We start from the raw sequence: 27,022 nt of genomic DNA, 5'->3' as shown, positions 1-27,022 counted from the left end.
CAGAGAGGCTTTTACCATGTTCCAGTCAATCTCTGGCAGTGTCTGCTGGATAATTTGTTTCCGTATTTTCCATCTGAGAAGACCCCATGTATTCACATATGACATAACTGCACTCCCAGTTTAGGCCTGCCTGATAAAGCATTCCTCATCTCTTGACAATCAACACACAGGCGTACATATATCTACCCCCCCTTTAGAAGCTGTAAACAAATTTCCCTCATGTCTCTAATGCATTTTTAGTTTTTGTTACTTTTTAAAAAGTCTATTTCTTTCTGTCTTTCAAGTCTTTCCCTTTGTTTTCTTTTTCCCTGTTCTCTTTCTCGTATTTGTCCTTGTCCGATTTCGTCACACTGTTGTAGGAGGGCGGGGAGGCCGTGGAGGGCGTCATGTCCGTTTTGTCTGAGGTGGAGTTCTCATTGAACTTGCTGATGACCATCACGTCCTTGTCGGGGTCGCGAATGCCCTCCTTCAGCTGCTCCTTGTAGAGGGCGGAGGCCTTCTTCATGGCCAGGCGGATCATGTAGCGGCGGAAGGCTCTCTGAATGATTATGGCCGACATGTCCTCCTGTTTGCGCCGGAGGGTGGTTGTGATGGGCTCATAAGACACCTTGGAGGGGTTAGAGGCCATGAAGCGCTCCTCCATCTGCCCGCGTAACACGTCCATCTCCCCGCCTTCGCCCAACACTCGTTTGGTGAAGGCAAACAGGATGTCAAGGCAGTGGATGCGCTCGCCGCTAACCATTGGCAGGTCCATGGAGATGAGCTGGATCATATTAGGCTTGGGCATGCGCAGGGGGGGATCTAGCGCATCTGCAAAGTCCGATAGCTTGCTGTACTCCATGAACTGAGTGGCGCCAGGATCAAAGCGCTCCCACACTTCATAGAACATCTCAAAGTCGTCCTCACTCAGCGGCTCGGCGCTCTCCTCTGTGGCCACGCTGAAGTTCTCCAGGATGACGGCGATGTACATGTTGACCACAATGAGGAAGCAGATGATGATGTAGCTGACGAAGAAGAAGATGCCCACTGATGGGTTGCCACAGTTGCCTTTGTAGTAGTTTCCAGGGTGCTCCATCTGGCTGTCGCAGTCGGGCTCCCTCTTGTTCAGAATGGGTGCCAGCAGGCCGTCCCACCCGGCTGAGGTGGTGATCTGAAACAAACAGATCATACTGTTCCCGAAGGTCTCAAAATTGAACATGTCATCGATTCCTGATTCCCGCTTGACGTAGGCAAAGTTAGACATGCCAAAGATGGCGTAGATGAACATGACCAGGAAGAGGAGGAGGCCGATGTTGAACAGGGCAGGGAGGGACATCATTAAGGCAAAGAGAAGCGTCCGGATGCCTTTGGCACCTTTGATAAGGCGGAGGATGCGGCCTATCCTGGCCAGACGGATCACTCGGAACAGGGTCGGGGACACAAAGTACTTCTCGATAACTTCAGATAAAAACATACCTGCAACAGCAAAAAACACTCTCAGCACACAGTTTCACTGACAATCTAAAGGAAAGCTGAAGCACTTTAAATGTCTCCTTACCGACAATGGACAGGATCACCACCACAAAGTCAAATATATTCCAACCAATGGTAAAGTAATAGTGACGCAGAGAGATCATCTTAAGCACACACTCCCCAGTAAAGAGCACGATGAAGACCAGGTTGATCCAGTAGAGGATCTTGTCCATGTCCGGCGTCTGGTCGTCCGTCTCCACCATCATGGTCACCATGTTAAGGCAGATGAGGATCATGATCACGATGTCGAAGGCCTGCTTTGTGATGCAGTCAAACACGCAGCCTTGAAATGCATTCTGAGGGCAGAGGAGGACAAGGAACAGGAGGACGTTAGTCATTTTACACCTTTCCTTCTAGTCCATTAGTAAGAACTGACAGAGTCCACAGTCTGAGCACTGAGAGTCTTACTGTTGGCCGAGGTATAGGTTTCTGTGGTTTCTTGGAACCCAGCTTCTTCATGGCATTGTAGTATTTCTTCTGTTCTTCTGTCATGAAGATGTCCTGACCTCCAAAGTAAAGGGAGCACAACAAAACTTGGTTATAATCATGTGCTTGAAGAATACATTTCTTTTACATGTTAGAAAGCCATAAAGTACATTTCACTTTGGTTCAATGCCAATGTCAAAACACACAGTACGTCTTGGTTGTTTCTAATATAATCATGAGTTTCACAGATGTATTGTGAGAGTCAGCAGGAGTTCTGGGTTCTAGGATGAAAAAAAATAAATTGTGTCCTTTAGTTGACCAAACTCCAGTGAATTTGGAACAAGTTGGATAAGCAGTCGCTTAATGAGCTTGTCAATGGGAAAAAAATCCATAATAACCTTTCAGCATATTGTGATTCATGTGGTCTGAGAGAAAACTAGACTCGTGCACCTCCTCTTGGCTCTGTTTTAGAAAAATTGCTTAAAGCTGGTGTAGGCAGTTTGTTTTTAGTGTCATTAGGCAAACAATCCAGAGTAACCTTTCAGCATATTGTTCCTATTGCCGGTTCTACACACAGACATGCATCCCTTCACATAAGAAGCCTGATTGAATGACAGAAAATCCTACAGAAAAAGTTGCTATCCTTTGGTAGTCTACACTACCAAGCAACTTAAACAAAAGGAAGATGAACTCAGAGAGTTCTGACAATAAACACAAGTCAGAATCAGCAAAGTGTTTCAGAGATGACGTGAAAAAGCTGCTGACTTCATCATCCTGTAATATCTAAATACGTTGCAGTGGTCTGTGAGGTTTGCTGGTATACAGTACGCGATTGTTTGAAGCTGCTCTGACTTCATTTTCTTGTACGTATAAAGTGCGTGCAAATGTCTGTGCTTGTCTGGTGTCAGGGGGTTCGGAGAGAGAGAGGGGAAAGCTACAGGAGAACTGCCTCACTGAGCCTTTAAGCAAAAAGTGGAGTTCCTAAAATGTGACTATTGGCTCGTTTTCTCATGCTTACGATGGTAAAATGATTCTGAGGGACATTTTCTGCCATTTATGTGCAAAAATTGAGATTGAGATTCTCTGAAGGTAATATGTTGAGTTTGCTTTTTACTGAGAAGATTTCGGTTCTGGTGAGATCTAAAAAATAAAAGAAGAGCAGGAAACTTCTATGTTCTATCAACTGATTCTTGGGAATGCTTTTGTCTTACATTTGTGGAACTGTACATTATGATTTGTCATGAAAGCATTTTGATTACTTTTGCTGTCTAGTGTCCTGTAACCCCATACAGGCTGGGCACCAAATCAAATCAATTTGTAAGAGGAAACAGGTGCATTTCTCCTGCGCTGAAGTTCAGTTTGGTGCTCTGGCTCAAAACAAAGTCTTTATTCCCCGAGACAAAGCAAACAAATTCAGGACAAAAGGTAGCAACAACAGCAAAAGAATCACCTTGTGTGTTTTTCTGTGGGGTAAACTGATCTGCAATCAATACACTGACAAATCTGTTGCCATTTCAGCATGAACGTTTCATCAGAGCACGTCAGACAGCTGTGAGCTCTGTTTTTAAAGGACACATCATGTGATCACCAATCAACAGAAAACAATTACACCTGCAGGAAGATCCTCCACTCTGCTTTTTTGTCATGTTAATGTTTGTGTACAACTGTTACTTCTGGGCATCACCTCATTGTTATCAATGTAGAAGCTGTGTGTTTTCCTTTGTGTGTTTTCTTTATTAGGTTTTGCTTTTATCAAACTTTTCTGTGGTGGAGGTGGGGGATCTCCCTGCAGGTGTGCAGGTGTAAGTGTTTTCTGTTGATTGGTGATCACATGACGCTCCCTTTAAAAGGAGAGGTAGCTCCCTATGATCAGATGTTCTCATGATTACAGAATCTTGAAACTGTTGTATTTTAATTTGATCTGTGTCAAAATTAAGCAGCATGAAAAAGTAAAAAAGTACTTTTCCTAAATACTCTTACAGCCAGCACAGTCCCTATGCCTTCCTTAAACAAAAAACAATCCCCCTCACAGTATCATACATGAGGCACACGTCACACTCGGTGCTGCTCAGCGTCTGGAGGGACTACTGGTGTCAACACTCAGCAACCATCTGTGTGACGCTGTGGCTGTGGGGCTGCTGAGCCACAGCGACTAAATCAGTGTCTCGTTCAGTCAGTCAGTCAAGTCAGAGCTGCCAGCGTGCAGGAAACACAGTGCAAACCCCCTCCCCACTCTCCTCCACCCCCTCCTCCCTCTCTTGGGCGTTGCCAGTCCCACTTGTTAGCGCTTGGTTGAATGGAGGGCACATTTTCAGACTACAGTCACTGAGACTCTGCGTGTGTGTGTGTGTGTGCAGGCGGGGTGTTTCTCAGTGACTCATGCATCCTCAGTAATCCTTGGCAGCAGCAGGTCCTCACCGTGCCTCAGATAATCATTATTCTGTGGTTCAGTCCTCCCTTAAACACAGCCGTGGCTCTGCTTTGGCTAAATCTGTCTGTGTCTCTTTCTACCAGGCTATGCATGTAGTCGGCACAGAACTGGTACCTGCTGGTGTTCCAGAGCAACAACGTGGAGCAGAACCGAAGCTGTGAATGTCAATACTAATAACAGCTAGCAGACTGGATCAACAACCTGGGGCTGCCGGGGATTTCATGTTTCATTTTGAAGCTGTATTGCATCTTCACAAGCTAGGGCTACATTTATGATTGGGATTTCAAATGAATTCAAATAATTTCAATTCTATTTGAACATTTGAACAACTACATTGTGTAGTTATTACAGCATGCACAAACATGTTTGTTTCAGTCAAAGAAATGAAGATGATGACTACATTAGTCAGTGTTGAGTCAGTGTTCCCATTCCATACTGCATATTAACTGTATACAATATACTGATCTGTACTGGTTTTGAAATGACTCACAGCTTTATATTAACAGGAAACTAAATACAACACCTGTACCATCAGATGCCACTGCATGTGAAACTTTAAAATGCCACAGCCAATGAAACTGTTGACACAAGCATCTTATTCTCCATCTCTCTCCCCTCATTGCTGTCATCTGTACAAACAAAGATTCTGTTTCTGCTCAGCTTTAATGACCGAGACACTCTGTGTGTGTCCTTGAGGTCTAACAAGGGTGGAATGCACCTTGGCTCCATCTGTGCTCTTTAGATTCTTATTTCTGGCATTGTTTTACTATATTTGACAGCAGCAGACAGTGGAGACTGACAGCACTGACAGAGTGGATGACATGCAGCAGCATCTGGCCCAGGCCGTGTTTGAACCTGATGCCTTAGGGTTAGGGTTGTGGTTTTGCGCTCTTGCAGGTGAGCTACCGAGCCGCCCTGAGCTCAGATGATCAAAGTAGACATAGTAGGAGAGTTACTGAATGCAACTTATCTTCTTCTTCTGCTGGTTGAAGTTGTCGATGATGACACCGATGAACAGGTTGAGGGTGAAGAAGGAGCCGAAGATGATGAAGATGACAAAGTAGAGGTACATGTACAAGTTCACTTCGTATTTAGGCTGGTCTTCCAACTAGAACAAACAAGACGGAACCGATTCAAAATGTTATTGGCTTTCAGAACTTGGATGTCTATCCGTTGATATGAGCTGATGTAGAGCTAGTTATGCAAACAGACATAAGAACTAGGTAAACAGGTATTTTTCACACAAACCCCTCTGAGGGCACTTACATCTCGTGAGTCCACTGCTGCGTACATGATGTCCATCCAACCTTTAAATGTTGCCTAAGATCAGATGAGAGAGGAGTCAGAGTGTCAGGCTGGATGGTGGGGGTGGGGATCATCTCAAACAACCTTCATAATCTAATTCTCCCCACAGACGAGCTCCGCTGCTTGTCTGTCATTTAGAGGAGTGGGGGTTGTTATTTTGGTGCCTCTGTGACAATCACACATGACGTTAGCTTTGGGAACACCATCATAGTCTCACATCTGATATCAGCTACTTCTATTTTTTTCATTCATTTATTCAATTTCAAATTATAGCAGAGAGACATTTTCAAATTCTTTTGGTGTATTTTCCAGGAGTGGGTGACTTCTCGTAATGGGAGCCATGTGACATGAAGCACTACACTCAATCATAATTTCATACTAACTATAATATATTACAGGCATTTCAAAAAGATTTGATTAGGAAGAACTGACTTGGATCATTTGTATAAAGGATATAATTACCGCCTACTATCCAAATGGAAAACTTAATGTTATGTGTATACTTTTTGGCTGCTGTAGTTTTTTCTGTGCTCTGATTATTAATTTTCAAAATATTTATATTCAACTACTTTTATGTTTTATGCAAGATAATACGGATGTATATGAATATTGAATTCACATTTGCATTTGATGGCATTTCTTCTATCATGAATTGTTTTCCCCTGTCTTCTGTATCAGATTGTAAAATGTAAATGCGTCATAAGACTAAACTCACCACTTGCAACAGAGCCAGGTAGCCGGCGCCGACGTTGTCAAAGTTGATTTTGACATTCTTCCAGCGGGCGCTGTCGTTGACCAAGTTTAAGCAGTCAGTCTTGTTGTTGACAACTTGGATGGGAAAGACCTCGTCTGTGGTGGTGTTGACACAGTAATAGTACTTCCCCGCAAACAGGTTGACGCCCATGATGCTGAAGATGAGCCAGAAGATGAGGCAGACCAACAGCACGTTCATGATGGAGGGGATGGCCCCCAGCAGCGCGTTCACCACAACCTGGGGAGGTTGAAGCACACGCAGGAACTCAGCACTCTCCTGTCGGTCAAATGGAGTCTCTGCTTGTCAAATTAGAGAGGCTGTTTGATTTTAGATAAGTGGCCATTGCAATCATCTAATCACTCAACTGCTCTTAAATAAGACATGTGGACACCTAATTTAATTGAGCTACAAAGCTGATGCTACGTTTTTCAGAACAAGAGCCAAGACTGATTTAAAAATTCATTGTCTTCCTATATTATTCAAAGCTGTGTTTAATATGTAATGTCTGCACACATACAGCTCCTGACACCATCCATATATACAAAGAGAATTTAACAACATGACAGTTGGAAAGAAGAAGGTGGATAGGTGAAAAAGTTAACATTTGATAGGTAAAAAAGCAAAACAGAAAAAAACCTTAGAGAGGCGGGATGAAGTCACAACATTTTGTTTGACTGTAAATGAAAAAAGACACACAACAAAGAAAAAAATTACAGGTCAAAGGCACCACACAAGCAACGTCAGAAAACAATGTCAGAGAACAGCTATATACAGTAATCCATTGACACAATGTGAAGAAAGTCATGCAGATAGAAGTACAGTGTTGAATTGCAAGGAAAAGATAACTCTACAGAAATTGTAATAAGCATGCAGTCCTAAAATCAGCCCCCCTAACCAGCTACAAGCATTTAATATTAACCCTGAGATTCTAAAAATGGCAATATAAACCATACTGTGGCATTTTCCTTTTGTAACCTCTAAGCAGTGCCTCTATAGCTCTACAGAGACCATGTCAAATCCAAATAATGTGACCTTATTTTATGATAAATTGGCTGGCTGAAAGAGGCTTAGCATTAACATTTTTACCACACTTTTTACCAAGAGCTGGATGAAAAGATTGATGCCACTTGTTAAATATGCTGCAGCCAGGAGATGGTTTGTTTAGCACAGCATAAGACTGGAAGCAAGGGGAAACAGCTAGTACAGCTCTGTCTTGGTCAGTTTTTTAAAAGTCTGCCTACCAGCATCTCTAAAGTTCATTAATTAGCATGGTAGTTTTTATACTCGGCTAAACATCTCCTGGCTGTAGCTTCATAATGCATTCAGCGTACATGAGAATGATATCTATCCTCTAATCTACTATAATTCTTGGCAGGAAATGTATTTGAACCTTTTAAATCTGAGCCACTAAAGATTTTAAAGCCTGTAGAATAAATTAGTGTTTTAAAATGAGAATAAAATGAATTAAAGCTAAATTAAACAGGCATGCTGGTTTTCACCTGGCTCATAAGCAATCATACTCTACATGCGGGTCTCATGGCGCTGTTATTCCAAATGTCCTTACCCTCATGCCCTCAAAGCGAGACAGGGCCCTCAGGGGCCGGAGGGCTCGCAGCGTCCTCAGAGATTTGATGGCGGTGAGCTCAGAGTAGCCCAGAGCGTTGGCTACAAGGCTGACCAGGGACACCTGGAAGGAGATAATGACAGAGACAAGCTGGGTGAAAGGTGAGAACTGAAGGTCCCTCTGAAGAGTGTTTGAACAAGATGGTTGATTGGGCATCAATGATTAATCTGCACACAATTAAAGAGATAATAAAGAATTAAAAGTGTTTAAAAATGAATAACAGAACTATGTGCAAAAATGAATTTCAGATACAGAGATGTGACAACAATGAACAATGACTTAGGTGGACTCACTTATTTTTATGTATGTATGATAACAGCTAAAGGGGAAACACACTTGTTGCAGGACACTGTGAGCTTATCTTATCTTAGCATAGCACAAAGACTGGAGGCAGGGGAAAACAGCTAGATCAAAAACATCAACACATCTAAAGCTCACTGATTAACACTTTGTATTTTGTTCCTTGAATTCTTTACAAAATAAACACAAAATCGTGCTGGAACTATTTCTCTGACATTACATTTTGGTTTGTAACCAGATGTTTGAGCTTTGGTGCTTTAGCATGTCTTTTACAAAAACTTAAAGTTTAAATTGACTTGATTTTCTGCCAGATTGAAGTGTTATCTTATGATGGAGTGTGGAATGAATATACATACGTCTACAATGAGGAAGTCCAGCCAGCACCAGGCGTTGGTGAAGTACTTGACAAAGCCGTATGCCACCCACTTCAACAGCATTTCCAGGATGAAGATGTAAGTGAAGACCTTGTCTGCGTACTCCAGCATTGTTTTGATGGTCCTCCGCTGCTCGATGTAAATATCCTCAAATGCCTGTACAGAATGGAAAGAACAATAAAGGCGGCTGATGGAAACGATGACATGTGAATTATGTAATTATGCAAGTAATGTGTTGGTGCTTCCCACTTTAACCCAACACACTGTTAATAACTGAAGTGATCAAAGACAGTAAAAAGTAAAAAATCATTATTGATTTTAGGACACAAACAAACAGAAACGCCCACTTACCAGCGCTCCACTGCTGAGCAGGATCATGAAAATGATGAAGGATTCAAACCAGTTGTGCTCCACTATGATAAAGCAGGTTTTCCTGAGCGTCCACCAGCTCTTATAATTGCTTCCCTCCTCGTTGATCTGGCAGCACTGGAACCTGCGCACACAGCCTATAGGCATGTGGGGAGAGAGGTGGAGAAAATGGCCACAGAAATGAACATTTTGGTCCATGCTGACTCAAGGTGATTGTGTGATTAAACCAACCACTTTGCTTTGTCTCCATTGCACTTGCATTTTCTTTTTATCGGTATGATTTGTCCACCTCAGCCAAGTGTTCAAACTTTGTGCAATATTAGTTTTCACTCAAACCGAAAATGTGCATAAATACAGATGGATGGAAACACACTTAGTGATACATATGATCATTCTAGCAACGCTGTGCGATACATTTATTGTCTGGTTCAGTGGGTCTAACTGTCATACTCACTTGTCAAAAGCACCTTGTAATCTAATCTAAGCATATTTCACTGTTTGGTGTATGCTGAAGTACACATTCAATGAATAAGCTGCAATATAAAGTGGTGTGTAGAATACGAAAAATAATCCAAGAAAATGTAGAGATACTAACAAAAGGTAAATATTACACCACCCATCTCTGATCCCCAATCATCATATTTTGTTTCTGTTTTCTCATGTTGCAGATTCAGAATTGTACAGGAGGTGGAACTAAGTGTCAGGTTACATTACAAACCCAGAGAATCCCACAGACCACTTTTCTTTCTGTCCTGCTGAGCATTTGTATTCACTGTCACTCCGCTGCAACTATAACACACCGGTGCTAAGTACAAGCAGTTAATGCGATTTAGTCCACGTCTTGAAATGTGCCGTGGAAGCATTTCATCTCCCACCTTTCTTGCTCCGTCCCACTTTCCCACTACCCATCATCTTCCCTGCCTATCATCCTCCCGTCCCTCTTACCCTCTGTGAAGCAGGCCTCTGGATCCAGTGACTCCTCTGGTTCCAGCTCCACTGAATCCACCCCATCTCCTGGGGGGCGAATATCGACTGTGCTCCCCTCTGATGAGCTCAGAGGCCGGGGCTCTGCATCAAGCTTCTGCATGGACGAGGAAGAAGATAAAAGAACAAAGTTACACAGCAGTGCCTGAACTAACAAAGGTTCAGTCGTTATAGGAGCCAACCTTCTGAGCTGGTTATCATTGTGATTCTCAATTCACATGTACTCCAGTGCCACAACTGTATACCATAGTGTGGAGACTAGGCACTGTAATAGCTCACAGAGTTGGGCTCTTTATAGTCATTATAATATCATCATCACATGCAGCATCGATCAAATGTACCTACAGGCTTTGATATTAATTTTATCTGATGGCTCAAATCAGATTATGTGGCAAACACATGGCATGGGGAGGTTGGCGTTACGGAAATGCGCTGTGGGTACGTTTGATGTGTCCTCAGATCGAGGATGAGTGCATGCAGTATTCCAGTGCATTATCAGTCCAAGCCTGAAATAGTATCAAGCAGAACGTGTGCTGAAGTATTTTCATGTCCACTGAAAAATGATCCCTAATCAATTTTTCTATAATTTATCCCATTTCTAAAATTATTTCTATGAATATAATAATAATTTCCCCACCCTCAAAGCTTGAATCCACCCTCAGGACTGCTGAACATTTTTGTCAGTGACATGAAAACACGTTATTTCCATTCCTTGAAAGCAGTGGACAAGCTTCTTCTGTTTGAGTTGGAGTAGACGGATAACCACATTAGCTTACCAGCAAAAACCAGTACTGTGCACTGTTTATAAGACAGCATGTGGTCTGGCGTTTTTTTGTTCCCATTTGTAAAACATGTTGAATTAGCGCCCATGCATACCCAGAAAACATACAGGACTAAGTGTGGTACTCAACGATTTTCGTCCATCTTCTCAGCAAAATGCAAAACACATGTAATGACAAGTGTTAATGTTGTCAAGTTCATTTTACTCTGTCTTCCTTGCTAACTCTGAATTTTGAAACCTGGCAACACTCCTCTGAAACCCTAAAATGCAGTGATCTTTGTTTTTGCAGAAATATACATTACAACATCTGCATATAGTGAGACTTTTTGGTCTTGTGAGGCTTCCTGTCTGTTTTTCTTTGGGCAAACATGGTGTTATGTGGCCTTATGTCTGATCTGTCTGGTGTGTGAGGTACAGGAACATGTCATCCTAGACAGTGCAGCAGCTCTGATTGCCGTGGGACCCAGCTAATACGGCATGGGAATGATGGAAGCATGCTGCTCACAAGTGCATCGTCTGGAGGGGTGTTTCCCTCCGGGTTCTCTTCTTCAACAAGAAAACCATTTTATCATTTCTGGATGTGGACTTTAAGATTATTTTATTCTTAACCTAACATGCTTTATTTGGCAGATTTTGTTGGAAGTGTTGTTGTTGGCAAAATTTGTACAAGTTGGGTGACAAGATAGTTGCAGTGGACTGAAAAAGGATAACACATAGAACTAGGACAGCTAATCTATGATTATGTACATGTACCACACCTGGTATTTATCATTTATTATAGATTTAATTTGGGATGGAGTTTCTTCAATTGTATGTTTGAAGAGGATAGCAAATAAAGAAATTACCCCCATCTTGTGGTATCATCAGCAACATAAATAAGTCTAATTCTATATGAACTGCCATGTGTTATCTATTTTGCCACCCTGCAAAAATCATGTTGACTCGTGTTTCAAAATGATCTCTTTGGAAAGAATTCTGTAAAGAATCTTTCATCACTGCTATTATTTGAGTTTCATACAAAACATGTATGTACAAGTATTTTGTGTGTGTGTAGGTGGGCTATAACCCAGACAAATGAATTTTGTCAAACTACAGCAAAATTCATTTCTCCATTCCATCTCTTTTTTCTCATTCTCCTCCACCTCCTCTCTTCCTTCATTCTCAAGCTCGGAAGTGTTGGATGCCAGTCAAGTCCCAAAACCAATTCAAAACCAAGCAATGAAATCAAAAGCAAAGATCATGTTAGATGAGTTTGTCTATCAATGGAAAAGGTGGTGTTGCTCATTCCTAATGGTTTGTAACTGCAATTCAGCCTGATGCTTGGAGATAAATTATGAAGGGGAAGGGTGGGGAAGGGGGGTCGGGGTAAAAAGAAACTCAAAGATTACAGCATTGAGTGTGCTGCTATATGGGGAGGGGAGGGCGGGGGTTATAAAGCAAAGAGGGTGGAGGGGAAGGGGTGGGAGGGGTGTGGGGCGGAGGGCAGACCAGGCAAAGAACGAAAATGGGCAATCCATTGAAGGTATGAGAAAAATATGTTGTTTGTCTGTAAATGGCATAGGCAGTCCTCATGGTTAGTGCTATGGTACAATAAAGTGGTCTTACAATTCTCCTCTCACTGAAAACCTTGAGAGCGTCTGTGACACAGCTGCAATAACAAATGGGGGGTTAAACAAAGTAAGTCAAACACACCAAAAGCCAGCATACAACCTCAAGTCTGCTTTCACTGTTCAGCTATAAGGCACAGTGGTGGAACACATTAGCCACAGAGAACAACAATTTAGATTTCCCTGAAAGCATATTCTTTGATAGATTAAATCCAAAAGAGTGGGATGCCATTTTTATACTGGCAATGACAACTGACACTCATGTCACACAACAGGCACACAAACAGCACACACCAACTGTTCACTGTGTAAGTCTAAATGCATAAATGAATATCATTCATATCATTAATATCTAATTTGATCAAACCCTGTGACACAGTAGGTAAGAAATATCCAAATATCTTAACTGGTGCTTATTTATCACAATTCACTGACCCCTGGCTACAGCGCATTAAGATCAGCAGTGATGCAAGAGAGCATTGCCTGATCCAGATATGGAGCATGTGGTGCCATAGCTAGAAATAGTCTCTGGGGTTGTTTTGTATCGCAGGGAATTGGCACCACACCCACAGTGGCAGGTTGACATCACCAGGGAACACAGTCCCATTGCTCTGCAAGCCTGGCGACACTTGACAGCAAAACATGCATTTGCTCTGTTAGAATACACAATGAGTTACAAAAAAGTAAGACTTCCTTTCAAATTGTGTGCCAAATATGACGTATTTGGTTTAGTAGTACAGAATATTTGATTTAGATTCTGACGTACACTGGTTATTCAACAAAAACTGTTTTTGCTGCTTCTTTCATTTCATCTTAACAAATAAACACATATAAACACAAACTTTGTTTTTCCTGAAGACAGAAATGATTAGGAATTCTTTTCAACAGGTCTGTATAATAGTAAACTGCATTTAATGGCAAGTCAACCACGTAACCTTGTACGCAAACACACTGACACATATAATCTAACAAATGCCTCTAGTAAGTGAACCTGCTACATTGGTGAGAGTCAAATTTGAGTCATTATTTGTCATGGCTCTTTCCGCTGCTGCCAAGATCTTTTAGAACTATGTAAAATCTCCACAAGATTCCCTCAGTAGCACAGCATGACGAATGTACAAATGAGTCAGCAGGTATGTTATTTTCAAACTGCTTGACTGTTGGAAAATTTTCTGAAAAGGCCATCTCTATCAGTTTCTGACAAGTTCATACATCGGCTGACTTGTGTCGGGTGTTAACTATTACAAATATAAAGAAAAATACAAAATCTACATGACTCAAGAGATTTCCTGCACACTGACAGAGATGTCAGTCATCTAATCAAAGTCTTTCATCTTACCTCTTTGCTGCCCTCCACATCCGACGAGTCGCTGCTGAAATCTTCTGTGTTTAGGTTCTCGAAGTCTGACTCGCCTACAGCGATGGGCACCGTGACTGTCAGGCTGGGGTTATGAATAAATGACATGTAGTCACATTCCTCCAAAGGGTACTTCCCTGTTGTGTCCCCACCAACCCCGACAGCAACCACCAGCCCTCCTCCTGGTCGGCCGTTGCCCTCTGACACATACACCCCAATGGGGTCTTTGGTGATCTCCACTGAAGTGTGATTAGAGATGCAGTTGCCTTTGCCATTGCTGTGCAGTTCATCCAGGGGTTTGCTCTCCTCAGCCAGACCGGAGCCCTTACTGGCTCCACCAAAGCAGAGGCTCTGGAGGAACTGCCGCACTGTGGTTTTGACAAATGCGATGCCCCGCTGGATCCGGCCTACAGCAATCTGCAGGTTGTTCATCTCACTGTCCTCGTCAGTTGCCGCCAGGTTGTCAGCACTGAATGAGCTCAGGAGGAGAGCCAGGAACAGGTTTAGAACCTGGGAAGAAGTGGATATTACGCAGGGAAAGTGAATTCCACATGACCTTATTACTCAAGGATATTATATCCAATCCAACCAACAAAATATTCTAAATATTGAAATCCAAGTTGAATTAAAACAAGCTATTGTCATACACAGAACTGTGCTATGTGGATTATAGAAAGGAAATAAAGAGGAAGAACCCCATACCACCAGGTTTCCAATGACCATGACCATCATGAAGACGATGAGGCACATGCTTTGTCCAGCCACCTCCATGCAGTCCCACATGGTCTCGATCCACTCTCCGCACAGCACCCGGAACACGATGAGGAAGGAGTGGAAGAAATCGTGCATGTGCCAGCGGGGCAGCTGACAGTCATCAGATATCTTACACACACACTCCTTGTAGCTCTTGCCAAACAGCTGCATGCCCACCACAGCGAAGATGAAGACGATGATGGCCAGCACCAGAGTCAAGTTCCCCAGAGCACCCACTGAGTTACCGATGATCTTGATCAGCATGTTCAAAGTGGGCCATGACTTGGCCAGTTTGAAGACCCTCAGCTGTTTTCCAAGAAAATTAAAAGCAGTGTGTGACTTTCTAGATGATTAACATTCAATAGGTGAAAAGATACATACAGATAAACATTTTCTGAAATACATTTAGATTTTTTGCCTTCAGTTAGATGAGATGATTGATGCCACTTTCTTATGTGTGTGCTAACTATGCAGCTACAGGAAGGAGGTGAATATATCTGCCTGTTAGGACATCGGAATTTCCCCTTGGGGATTAATAAAGTATATTGATTGATTGATTGATTGAAACTGGAGCCTGTGGTCACTGCATCCTGCTAATTAGCTAACCTTTTCCATTTGTGTATGGGTTAAACAAACACAATACAATGTGTTAATTTGTGAGGATGAGAGGTGCTGACAGACTCTAATTACCTATTAGTGCTTCAGTTTTGACAGTCAGATACAAGAGTGGTACAACTTGTATCTATCTATCAGCAAAAAAAGCCAACAAGGGCATGTCAAACTATTGCTTTAAAAGCTTGCCAAGTATTAAAGAGTGAGTACAGTATGCATTCAGTCTCATTGTGTAAAAGATGACTGCGCCTTGCAGCACAGCAACAGGCACAAAGTTAATCAGGTGAACAGAAAAAGGCCCCAAAGGCCACAGCATCTCTCAGTTGGGACTTTCACGTTCTGCACAAAAGCTTTCATTATATTATTACCTCATGAATACCATGAATGGTATTGAGAGAGCTATTGTGGCTTGACCCAAAAAGTACAGGTACATCTTAACTTTTTTCATCTGAAGAGCAGATAACTCATGTAATTCAGCTTTTCTAATAACATATTACCAGTGCTCTCACCAATCTAAAGGACCTGAGCACAGACAGGCCTTCTACATTAGCCAAGCCGAGCTCCATCAAACTCAGACTAACGATGATGCCGTCAAAGATGTTCCAACCCTCCTGGAAATAGTAGTAGGGATCCAGGGCGATGATCTTGAAGCACATCTCTGCTGTGAAGATGCCTGTGAACACCTAACGACAAATGGGGAAAAATTCTAGTTTTACACATGAATCTGCATCATGAAAGGTGTTTAACGTTTATCTTTTTCAGAGTTTTTAAAGCACATCACACAATACTTGCCAGGTTTCCAACTGAGAGGACGTTATCAAATTCTTTAGTCATAGGGTAATGCTCCATAGCCATGAATAGTGTGTTGAGGACGATGCAAATTGTGATGGCCAGATCTACAAATGGGTCCATGACCACCGTCATGACGACTTCCTTGATTCTCAGCCACGCAGGGCAACAATCCCAGATCAGACAGGTGTTGGCGAATCTGTACCAGCAAGGGGGGCATTTCTGTCTTGACTCTTCAAGCTCTGGAAATGGAGAAATTACTATATGTAAGATCATTCCTTTATCCTGTATATATGTATATGCTGCTCTCCTAATGCTCTCAAGAACTGAGAGGTGATGGCGAGACCCTTACCTTCCATGGTGTTGGTGAGGATACTGGCCACACTCATGGCTCTCTGCCTGCCCCCTGGTTCATCCAAATAATCCATGGATGGTTGGTGAAAACCTGACCGACGTTTCTTAAGCTCAGTGTCTGTGGTTGTCCCCTGGAAAAATCATAAAAAACATAAAAAAAACAGATTCATGCCGTGATATTTGATCACTTTTTAGCAGAAAGGGAGATGAGTCAAGCAGACAACCCTCCATCTGTCTCCAACCTGAGCAACATTTTAATTACTACACACTTTGGTTGGAAATGTGCATCAAATTCGCTTCACTTAGGAAAAAAATTACAACTTCTTTTCCCCCATCACTCATCTATCAAGAACATAAGAAAAAAGGGAATAAAGGGGACTACAGGGCATAAACTTGGAGCAGGTCAATGGGAAAATAAAGCATGAAACATTTAAGTCACCTCAGGCAGCAGGAGACCTACAGGGGAGGTTGTTACAGAAGTTCCACCGACCAGCGACACCACACCGTTGCAGTCCACGGCGCAGTGCATCTTGCCGTTGGCGGGCAACATGATACGCGGAGCCCCGAGGCTCGTCTGACTGACGGCGCTACAGCGGCGCTCGAGGCGACGTGGCAAGAACAAGGAGCCCCGCCGGCTGTCGCTCTCCTCGAAGGTGCTATGCTCGTCATCAGCGAAGTCATTCTCTGAGCCCATGTCACGTGCTCGGCCGCGGAAGCTGAACAGGCTGGCGCGGCTGTTCCTCCGAGGTGAGAAGAGGGATCCCCGGATACTGAGGAGAGACTGTTGGACAGAGGGAGAGGGAGAGAAAGAAAATGGGGTCAGAGGGCGGAGGGAGGTAGATCCCTAGAATACTTGGGAAAGACTGGGGGGATAAGGGAATCGTTTGTAATGGTTAGCTTAGCATAAAGACTGGAGGCAAGGGGTGTGTGTGTGCCCTCAATTCAACGGCTGGTAATTTGGTTTAACTTATTTGTTGTTTGTTGAAGCTTTAATCATATCAGTGGCTTGATGTGACATGTCTGAAACTTTATGAAAGACCAATATCGGTCTAGTTTGAGGCTCAAAAATGCTCCATTTATCACTGGCAAATCTAATTTGTCCAGGCAGCATTTACCTGGTTGGGTGAGGAGCATCTTTTCTCATAAGAGAGTCTGTTAGCATCGATGGAGAAGCGGAAGCTGGATCTCTTGATGCTGTCCTCGGACTCAGACTTGTGGAACTTGTCTCGGGCCCCCCTCTCCTCCTCCTCCTCCCTCTGCTTCCTCTTCTTCCGCCTGTTGCGTCGCTCCTTGGCACTTTTCGAGCTGAGCTTAGACGTCCCTGAGGAGGACTCAGAGGTGGGGCCCCCTCTCCCGCTGTACTCTCCACTCTCTGTAGCTGCTGCCGCGGCAACCTGCCAGCCAATCAGAGCACAAACACAGTTGTCATGGCGACCCAGTGCCTGTCTCAGAGGCTCTCATGGACTGGAGCGGAGGAGAGAGGCTGGCAGCTGAGAGCAGCAGCCAAATAAGCCTCAGACACCTTCTAAAAATGGATGCCTGCATGTTTTCCTGCAAACCAAAACATTTCTGATTATTTGCATTTATAATTCTCACTGAACAACAGAAAAAATGTGTGGATGCTGGGTTAGGTAGCAGCCATTATGTTTTATAGAGCAAGAAGGACATTCTCCTCTTAGAAGCCGAGCAACATTGATCAAATCAGAGGCACACGACTTCTTGCATCTTCCCTTCAGGAATATGATTTACTACCATGTGCATGAACAGACATACTGTTGCCTATTAGGCTTTTGTGCATGTTTTATGTTCTGTTGTCTTCATGAAATGTTTTTGAGAAGCTATAATGGGGGATGGGAGTGTGCAAAAAATCTGCCGCTTTAGAAGAAAGAGATTTTCTATACAGTTGAAGAATTGCCAAAATTATCAGAGACTCCATATAAGGCCCACAAATCGATGCGCATCCCAGTACGAGGACTTAAGAGTCTGTCATGGCAACTACGGCACAACCAACAACAACAATCTGAATGTGCACAAGCCTGATAAGAGTGTTGAACCTGGCAGAATAACCCCTGAAGGATCAAGCACAGGCTGGGAAGCAAGTCTGAAAGCAAGCCAGCAATACAGAAGACAAAAGGTATCTGTCTTTGTATTCATGAGTGAAAGCTCGGCTTTTTCTGCATGTATTATAACTGGTTATCCATTATACTTTTAATGAAATATTTCAATTTTAAATATTTCTATTCTGACATTTCTACATCTGTTACTGGTTATTGTGACAATAAAGTTACAAAAAATCAGCATCACACCTGAGTGTAATCCTATTTAGATGTAGGTTTTCCTCTATACATATATAGATATATTTATAACAAAATCATAATTTCTATTTTTTCTAATTATCTGAGCTAATTCACAATGTTTCCATGAACCTCCTACTGTACATTTACAGCATTCAGCCATGTGTTAGACAAGTAGTAGTAAGTCTCCCTTGACAATGAGCTTCCTATACAGCTGAAGATACAGTAGGTATATTTTCATTATCCAGCATTTCACTGGCACCATCTTCTAATTCTTATTCCTGTAGGCCACCCAGGAGACATAAGACTCCTGATCCCTGAGGGAGCAGTAGAGGGGTGTCAGTCATCCAACTCCGACTCCCTGTGTCGCTCAGGGAAACGATGCTTTTGACAGCTGGCTAAAGAATTTAAGCCTAAGAGTCAACAGTCTCCATAGATCCATAGCTAAATATTTAGCACTTTAAAACAACACAAATCATCAGAGTTAGAGCAGACAAAGATGAATGTCTTGCCTGCGCCTCCTCCTGCTGTCTCTTCAGCTGTTCCAGCATGGCCTGGAACTCCTCCTCCTTCTGCTGAGCCTCCTCGATGGTCGCCTGGTTCTGCTCGTCATAAGCCATGGCCACCACGGCCAAGATCAGGTTGACCAGGTAAAAGGAGCCCAGGAAGATCACCAGCACAAAGAAGATCATGTAGGGTTTTCCTGCCGCACGCAAAGTCTGATGGATCCAAGAGAAGCAAGAGAGGAGAAGAGATTGTTGTTAGGAATTTATTAGAAAACCAACAAAATGTATGACAATAAAAGATTGATGGATTTTTGTCCTTTTGTTCTTTGTGGTTGAATATGAACTACAGCGTTCAGCTTTGGTCACGCAATTGTTTGGTGACTTGCAAATGTCAAGTAGCTGCATTGTACTACTGCAGTACAGAACAAAAGACAAAAGACAAAACAACCCTTACATAACAGGCATAGTCTTTAACTGTGGGATGACACACCCTTTTGAAAACACTGGATGTTTGCTCAGATATTTACTGACTTTAATTATGAAATTAAATGCTTCCACTTCATTACTTGGTTGTTTTGCTTTTTCCACCTTTTACAGATAATAAACACAGTGAATACACACAAGGGAAAAGCAAATTCTACCAACCTGCTGGTAAAGGTTTTCCCAGTAGTCCTGGGTCATGAGTCGGAACAGTGAGAGGAAAGCCCAGCTGAAGGTGTCAAAGCTGGTGTAGCCATAGTCTGGATTGCGACCTGCTTTGATACACACAAAGCCCTCTGGACAGAGTCTGTCGGGACACACAGTGTTATCAACAGTACTTTGCATTAGAGGTTCCATGTGTCGTATTTTAACATAAAAAATACCACAACACTCACGTTACTGTATGGTTCAAAAATCTATTGTTTATCGGAACAAAGCCGGAGAGTCATTGTGTCCCCATAAATAGAGGAAACACATGTTGTGGCCAGCAGCTCTTGATGATGATGTGCTTTTTTTAGAGTGACTCCAAGTGGAATCAGTGTCTTCAATATTGTTTTAAATCAATAAGCAACATACGAACAAAGGAAGTCTCAACGTTTCCCAAAAACACATTAAATGAGACGCACCCATAGTTAAGCAGCAGTTTAGATTCCCGTGATGTCTCAGCGTGGTGGTGAGTGTCGACACTAATTGTGTATGCTCAGCTTTGTGTTGCATCTAATTGGCCATATAAATAAAACATGTCAAGCCTTACCCAGCGCCACTGCCATTCCCACAGAGCAGAGCATCCCTACGGCCAGGGAGGTAATAGTAATTACCTAGAGGACAGGGAGGGGGGAGACAGAGCGACGGTCAGCCAGAGTGAATAAGTGACGAAACAGAATCAGAAAAACAACATGCGCCTTGTGGGTTTCTATTCAGTTTTTAACTGTGCTATAACACTGTACAGTGGCTGGAACACAGAGAGAAAGGTGGTGATAAGTTTTATTTTTTCACAACCGGCCACATTAGTCATCCTGTTGGTGTGCTTTTCACTGTGTGTGTCATAAGCACATGACTTCTGAGGCAGTCACAGCCAGTCTGTCCTCATTTACCTCATGAAATCAAGCTAACATCAGATTATTTTAGGGGCAAACGTGGTCATTGATGCAATCAAGATGTCAGACTTCATAACATCTGTGCAATTCTAATCAGCTCTCCCTCTCTCTCTTCTTCTCTTGTTCTGGCTTCAGCTTGTCATGTAGCTGGTGTATGTCTCCTCGATATCCTGCTGGCGGCCAGTGACTCAGCCTGTGCTAGCACTTTAGGCTGCTCATGCCACACAGATGGGCTATTGGAGAATGATGAAGGGTAGTGAGGGGGTGAAAGTAGAGGGTTTTATTGTTGTGGCGATTATCTGCCACATTTGCCGCATTCTCCCACCAGCCCTTGTTAGAGAGCGCAGCCACTGCTCCCAGCCATTGCTGTCACTCCTAATCATGACGGGAGGCCAGTGTGCCTGACCTCCCCCCCACACTACCACCACCACCACCACCACCACCACCCTGACCCATCCGTGCATATGAAGTAGCCAGTATCTGACTCAGGCCGTCTGGGGCGGACACTAACTTGACACCGGTTAACCCCCTATGTGTGCCTGGCAGACATGCAACAGCACTTTCACGCCGCTTCGCTCGGCTTACTCTCATTGCTGATGTACTCCGTCCAGTTGAAGACGTTCTCCGTCTCGTTCTGCGCGAACATGGTGTTGAATTCCAGCAGGGAGTTGTTTAAAAACATTGTGTCGTTGGCGGCGATGTCGCTGCTGTTGGTGCCGTTGTTGTTAATCAGCAGACGCACACACTTCTGCCTCAGGTTGCCCATGAAGAGCTGCAGGCCGATGAGAGCGAAGACGCTGAGGCAGAACACGGTGAGGATCATGACGTCCGACAGCTTTTTGACCGACTGGATCAGTGCACCAACAATGGTCTTCAAGCCTAAACAGGAGAGAGGGCAAAGGGGGGGGACGGGACGGGGACATCGCAGAATGATTACTGCCTGCTAATTACAGCCACAAGCTTGTATAGAGAAGAGGCTGCTAATAAGAGCTTACAGAAGAAAGCAGCCAGGGGGGTCTGCAGTGGAGGTTCCTGTATGATCTGTTTGCCGTCATACAGGGACCAGGCTGTCACTGCTAATCATGGTTCAACCACTAGAGAAAGTTATGTTTCTCATGTCTGTTTTAGTGCTATGGCATTGGTCTGTGGCAAAAAGATCACTGATAAAGAATGTCTTTGTGTGTGTTGTTGTCTTTCCTATGTTTTTTTATAACAAATTAGGAATACTAAGTATAATATTCTAGACGTATGTGTCTTTTAGTTAAAATGCCATTGAAAAAATGGAGCTCTTTTTTTTAGTGCAGTCACAAAGACCAGCGCACACTACTAAGTCATGTGGACAAGGTCAATGGGGACATATCCAAGCACATGCTGTTTTTATCCATATAGACACAGTAACGTGCACAAGAGGCTTGGGTGAAGTGGTATATAAATAGGAGGGTGATTGATTGTGGTGAATTGTCATCCTCTGAGCCAGTCTTATACCTTTCTCATGCACATGGAAGTGCATATTTTCATCAGGTATTTAGTTTGTGCTAAATAACCGACAACCTAAGAATAGTTCAACATTGTGCTGATGGTTAGATGGAATGAATGGAATTTTATGTCTGTACAAGCCAGCAGCTGTTAAGTGAAGCTTAGCTTAGCATTAAGGCTGGAGGCAGAGGGAAACAGTTAGCCTGGCTTGGTCTACAGTATGAGTGTCTGCCTACTTGCACATCTAAAGCTCATGAATCAACGTATTGTATTTTGTTTGTTCAATCTGTTCACTGTGCTTAAAAACCACAACTTGTTGTCTTTCTGTTGAGGTTTTTGTACAGATTAAAGAAATGATATAATGTGCTAAAAAATCACAACAAAACTGGCCCATCAGTGAGCTTTATAGGTGCTTGAGGGTGTATTTCTTAAACTTTGGACAGAGCCACTCTAGTTCTGTCCATCTGCTTCCAGTCCCTATGGTAAGTTAAGCTTGTCGCCTACTGGCTCCAGCTTCAGAATACACAAGAGTTGCATCGATCTTTTTACTTTCAACATTAAAGACCCAATTTTCACTGAAACACCACTTTAGATCTTTCTGTACCACTTCTCCCACCTTTGCACTATGTGCACTATGCTCTGCAAAAAAAAATCAAAGTGATGGACAAAACACGTCTCATGTGCTTACACTGCTTTGTTTTGCACTGCCGGGAAAACAGAGCCCAAAATATTTCATCTGGCTCCAGATGGAGTTGTGACAGCTAAAATAAGTAATGTATGTTGTGGAATTAGATGATCCTCTTTATACAAAGAGCCAATGATAGGTTATCCGGGATGGTTTACATATGACCTGGTTGTGAGTTTGTGATGTGAACAGTGTTAGTGTGTGGAATGCCATTACCCAACCACCACACACCATGTCACAGTTTCTCCAAAACACACAACATTGAACAAGACATGCACAGGAAAACAACGTAAGGAAGAATCCTACACACACAAGTGCTTGCCACCAGAAAATTGGCTTTTGCAATGTCTCATGCAAAACGGAAAAACAAATAGTGCACAAAATCTACTTATAAGTCTCCCAAGGCAAGGATAGATTTCAACCCAAAAGAATTCTGCCTTAAAGGATGTATCTAAAAGCCAAGAATCCTGTCAATCTGTGCAGATTGGAGCCAGATTCCAGCTTTTACTGGCCTTGGGACGAAGGCAGCATGAGGGACGGCGACGGGCGTCATCAGGCTTAGCTACAGTGAGATGAGCTGAGAGGGGGCGGGTGTGCTCGGATGTTAGCGAAACGCCAGTTAGCCGTTAGCATTTCATCAACCCTATGGGCCTTGATGGCTCTCTCACCTGGGATGACTGATATAGTTTTCAGGGCTCGCAGAACCCTGAAGGTTCGCAGTGCTGAGACATTGCCCAGGTCCACAAACTCTGTGACATATCTGTAAGGGAAGGTAGGGGAGGGGGAGGAGGAGGGGTGGGAGTTGGGTAGGGGGGCATTTCGGGAAAGAGGTGGGACACACACGCACATACACGCACGCACACGCAAACCAGGCACCCACACGCATGGCATGACAAGACAAAAGGAGGGTCATGGGAAGGGGGGGGGGGGAGGAGGGAATGGCAGACGGTCACGCACAGAGGACAAATGACAGGAGTGCTGGCAGCAGGCACGGGCAGCCTTACCTGGTATTACTGAGATAGTTTTCAAAGCTCGCAATACTCTGAACGTGCGCAGAGCTGAAACATTGCCTAGGTTTACAAACTCTGTTATATACCTGCAGGATCAAATGCACAGTTACTATACAGCATTACACAGGCAGAAACCCATGACACGTGCACAGACACATACATCTGAGAAACAAAACCACCTCTCATAACAGAATTGTAAATTACAGGAATCTCTCAGAGATTACCGTCAAATGATATTATGGGATCAGTGAGTAATCCCTCACAGCAGCAAATACGATCATCACAAAAAGGTCCAACTGTGTAACTTAATGCTGAAGGCTTTATTTTTTAGTTTTAAGACAAGTAGTTGAAGTCATTGAGGCGTGGGACAAATATGGGCCAAGATGCTCCATGCTTTGGGGGCTCATGTCCATTAAAACAGAGAAGAGTTGAGATCTCTGGCCGTGCTTTCAAAACACACACAACTAAACCACAGACTATCATGCTCCCGTTCAGTCTCTCCGTTCCTCCCCTCACATTCAGCAGGACTTAAAAGGCTGCTGGGCTGATTAGCATTTGGCCTCATAATTTACGCCAGATCATGTTAAGATGATCCTAACTGAGCTTGTCAGAATACTTACGCCATGAGGATAACACTGAAATCCAGCCAGTTCCACGGGTCCCGCAGGAAAGTGAACTTCCCCACACAGAAGCCCCTGGCCAGGATCTTTATAAGGGACTCGAAGGTGTAAATCCCTGTGAATGTGTACCTGGCACACGAAACGAGGAAGTGTGGGGAGAGAAGAGGAAAAGACACGCAGAGAGAAATAATGATCTTGGGTAGCGGCTCCACTGCTCAGAGTGGAAGTAACAGATTGTAGCACCACTGTATGATGGAGGGCACAGCATCACCTGTGTCTCACTACCTAATCATTTTCTTCATAGTATTCTTGATACATTGTTTTTCATTATTATCTGTAAATAGTATTTTATAAAAAACAGTATTAGCAGTAGTTTGCACCTACATGTGGGCACATAATTACATTCCTTCTAAAATCTTCCCCACTAATGCTAAGGCAAACATCAAGGAAAATATCTCTGTAAAGGAGGAGAGTGATTTTGTCACTCTTAGTGTTTTTCCTTTTTGTATTTGGGATAAACCCCAAGAGCTTGGAAACTACAGTTCCCATCATGTGCTGGGGGATTCAGGTAGGAAGTATTATGTTGCCATGGAGTCGCTGTCTATTGCTACATTCATTATTGCAATCGTGATTTTTTTCAACTTGTAAATGGCGTTCAGGTCAGCATTCAGGGATACAGAAGTGCCTGATTAACATCATTCAGTGTAATTTAACCCAAATTGAACATAGATGGGATTATATGATCATTGCACAGTATTAGAGAGAGATTTAATATGGGAATTTTTCCATCCATCCCATATGACATAAACAGCACTTGTCTGAATCACTTTTCTATTGAACAGGGCACTATAGTTACTCTCCTCCATATTGTTTGAATGGCAGAAATGAGTGTGAAATTAAAGCATTACGTTATGCCCTCCAAAAAGAGTAATGAAAATCAGTGAAGGATAAATCCATGTGCATGTTAACTGAAAACCAAAAAAATGCTTTGCTTTACTGACCAAAATGAGAGACAATGGGGACTTACTCTACATTCTTGGCCCATTCTGGGGGATTACTGAGGGTCATGAAAGCACAGTTGGTCAGGATGGTGAACATGATCAACATGCTGAACATCGTAGGGACAAAGTCAAGGAACACAAGCATCAATCCTGTACTCATGTATGCATATATATATATATATATATATGATAAATTACAATCTTCACTAACAGCAAAAAGGTCCAAACTAACATTTACCTACCTTTATCTATAGTTACTACAGTAAATACAGTTTGTACATCAGCACATTTAAATCCCTCTTTTGTCTGTTAAAACCTTTAATCCAAATTAAGCTGTGTCCGTAGCAAACTCTGAAAGGATATGAGTGCACTAAAACTCTAATAGCTATCCTCCTCAGAGGGTTGAAGGGGCTTAAGATGTACAAGGCAGGAGTGGCGTTGAAACGGAAGATGGTCTTCCCGCGATTCAATACTATGAAGGTCTAAAAGAGAAAGAGGGAGAAATAAAATTAGTTCAAACCTGTATTATACAAAGCACCTAGGGGAGACACACAACAGCACCTGCATGTGTTAGAGTGTGTGTGTCCTATAGTATCTGCTCATCATGGCTGTCTGTGTGCATGTGTGATTAGTCAGAAGAGCAGAGAGGACTGAGCTGGCCTCTGCTCAGGCTCTGTTATCATAATGCCGCTGGATGAGTCCACTTCAGGCAGGACATGTTGGCAGCCCAGTTTGACTGACACAGCAGCTCAGATTAGCATTTAGCACCTCTGTTGGCCTCTCTCTGACCTGGCTCAGCACACACATTCATGATGAAATGGGTTTTGCCTCTCCCCTGTTGAAGTATCAAATGCTAATGTTGCCACTTTGTCTGGATGTACTGGTACCCCTTTAGTTAAGAAAAATAATGTAAAACACAACATTTTGTTAGATGAGACGATTGACACCATTTATGCTGAATGTGACGCTACAGCCAGCAGACACTTAGCTTTTTTACATTACATTAAAGATTAAACAATTAAGAGATAACTTCTGACTAATCTTTACATTTAGCAAACAGTTGTTATTTGTCTTCAGCAGAAGTTTGTTTTGCATGGGATGAAATGGCTACATTTGCCCGTGTGTGTCCTTAAAACTGTTGGATGAATGGAAGAATGTTTTCAGACGAGCACAGTCAAGAAAGGTCTTAAAGGTATCATTCACATAAGTTGCAATATTGATTGATGTGATTGCTTTAATAACTTTAAGACAGACCTTCTGATTGCTGTAGTAGGTGTCCATGTCCTCCAGAGGGGTGGACACCAGGCGGGGAGGGATGTCCCCATAGATGAAGGGGAGGGATTTCCCCGCCTCCAGGTCACTGTTGGGCTTGGGCCCATTTTCATCATCGCTGTCACTGCGGCGCTCCGCCCGTGGTCTCCGGGCCTCCTCCTCGGCGATGCGCCTCTCGATGGCGGCCAGCGACTCGGGGGTGAAGGGGCGGAAGCTGTCAGGTCCGGGCGGTACAAGCAGCTGTGCCAT

The 27,022-nt window shown here is 43.2% G+C and overlaps 1 protein-coding gene across 1 annotated transcript; it reads right to left on the bottom strand.

Moving 5' to 3' along the window:
• Positions 1 to 262: 262 nt before the first annotated feature.
• scn1lab (sodium channel, voltage-gated, type I like, alpha b) lies at positions 263 to 27,022 on the bottom strand. The gene is made up of 27 exons (XM_070855442.1): positions 26,756 to 27,022; positions 25,865 to 25,983; positions 25,528 to 25,617; positions 24,501 to 24,629; positions 23,875 to 23,966; positions 21,404 to 21,588; positions 21,295 to 21,343; positions 20,367 to 20,430; positions 19,778 to 19,919; positions 19,139 to 19,345; positions 17,448 to 17,726; positions 16,772 to 17,113; positions 16,331 to 16,463; positions 15,982 to 16,220; positions 15,699 to 15,872; positions 14,527 to 14,883; positions 13,807 to 14,334; positions 10,041 to 10,176; positions 9,078 to 9,232; positions 8,709 to 8,882; positions 7,993 to 8,115; positions 6,390 to 6,665; positions 5,636 to 5,689; positions 5,340 to 5,477; positions 1,921 to 2,025; positions 1,538 to 1,808; positions 263 to 1,455 (listed from the first exon to the last, which is right to left on the bottom strand). Exons 1-27 carry the CDS (start codon positions 27,020 to 27,022, stop codon positions 263 to 265), a joined length of 6,021 nt encoding a protein of 2,006 aa, XP_070711543.1.

The sequence above is a fragment of the Pempheris klunzingeri genome, chromosome 24 (genome assembly GCF_042242105.1).
Source record: "Pempheris klunzingeri isolate RE-2024b chromosome 24, fPemKlu1.hap1, whole genome shotgun sequence".
In the NCBI taxonomy this organism is placed as follows: domain Eukaryota; kingdom Metazoa; phylum Chordata; class Actinopteri; order Acropomatiformes; family Pempheridae; genus Pempheris; species Pempheris klunzingeri.
Note: the sequence above shows the minus strand (reverse complement) of the source record. Positions and strands in the feature narration are given on the sequence as shown.

Coding starts and splice junctions, on each gene's coding strand:
- scn1lab (XM_070855442.1), bottom strand. CDS start 27,022: ATGGCACAGCTGCTTGTACCGCCCGGACCTGACAGCTTCCGCCCCTTC. Junction 16,464..16,771: donor TAGGTCTCCTGCTGCCTGAG/GTGACTTAAATG, acceptor TGATTTTTCCAG/GGGACAACCACAGACACTGA. Junction 8,883..9,077: donor TGCTCAGCAGTGGAGCGCTG/GTAAGTGGGCGT, acceptor CATTCTGTACAG/GCATTTGAGGATATTTACAT.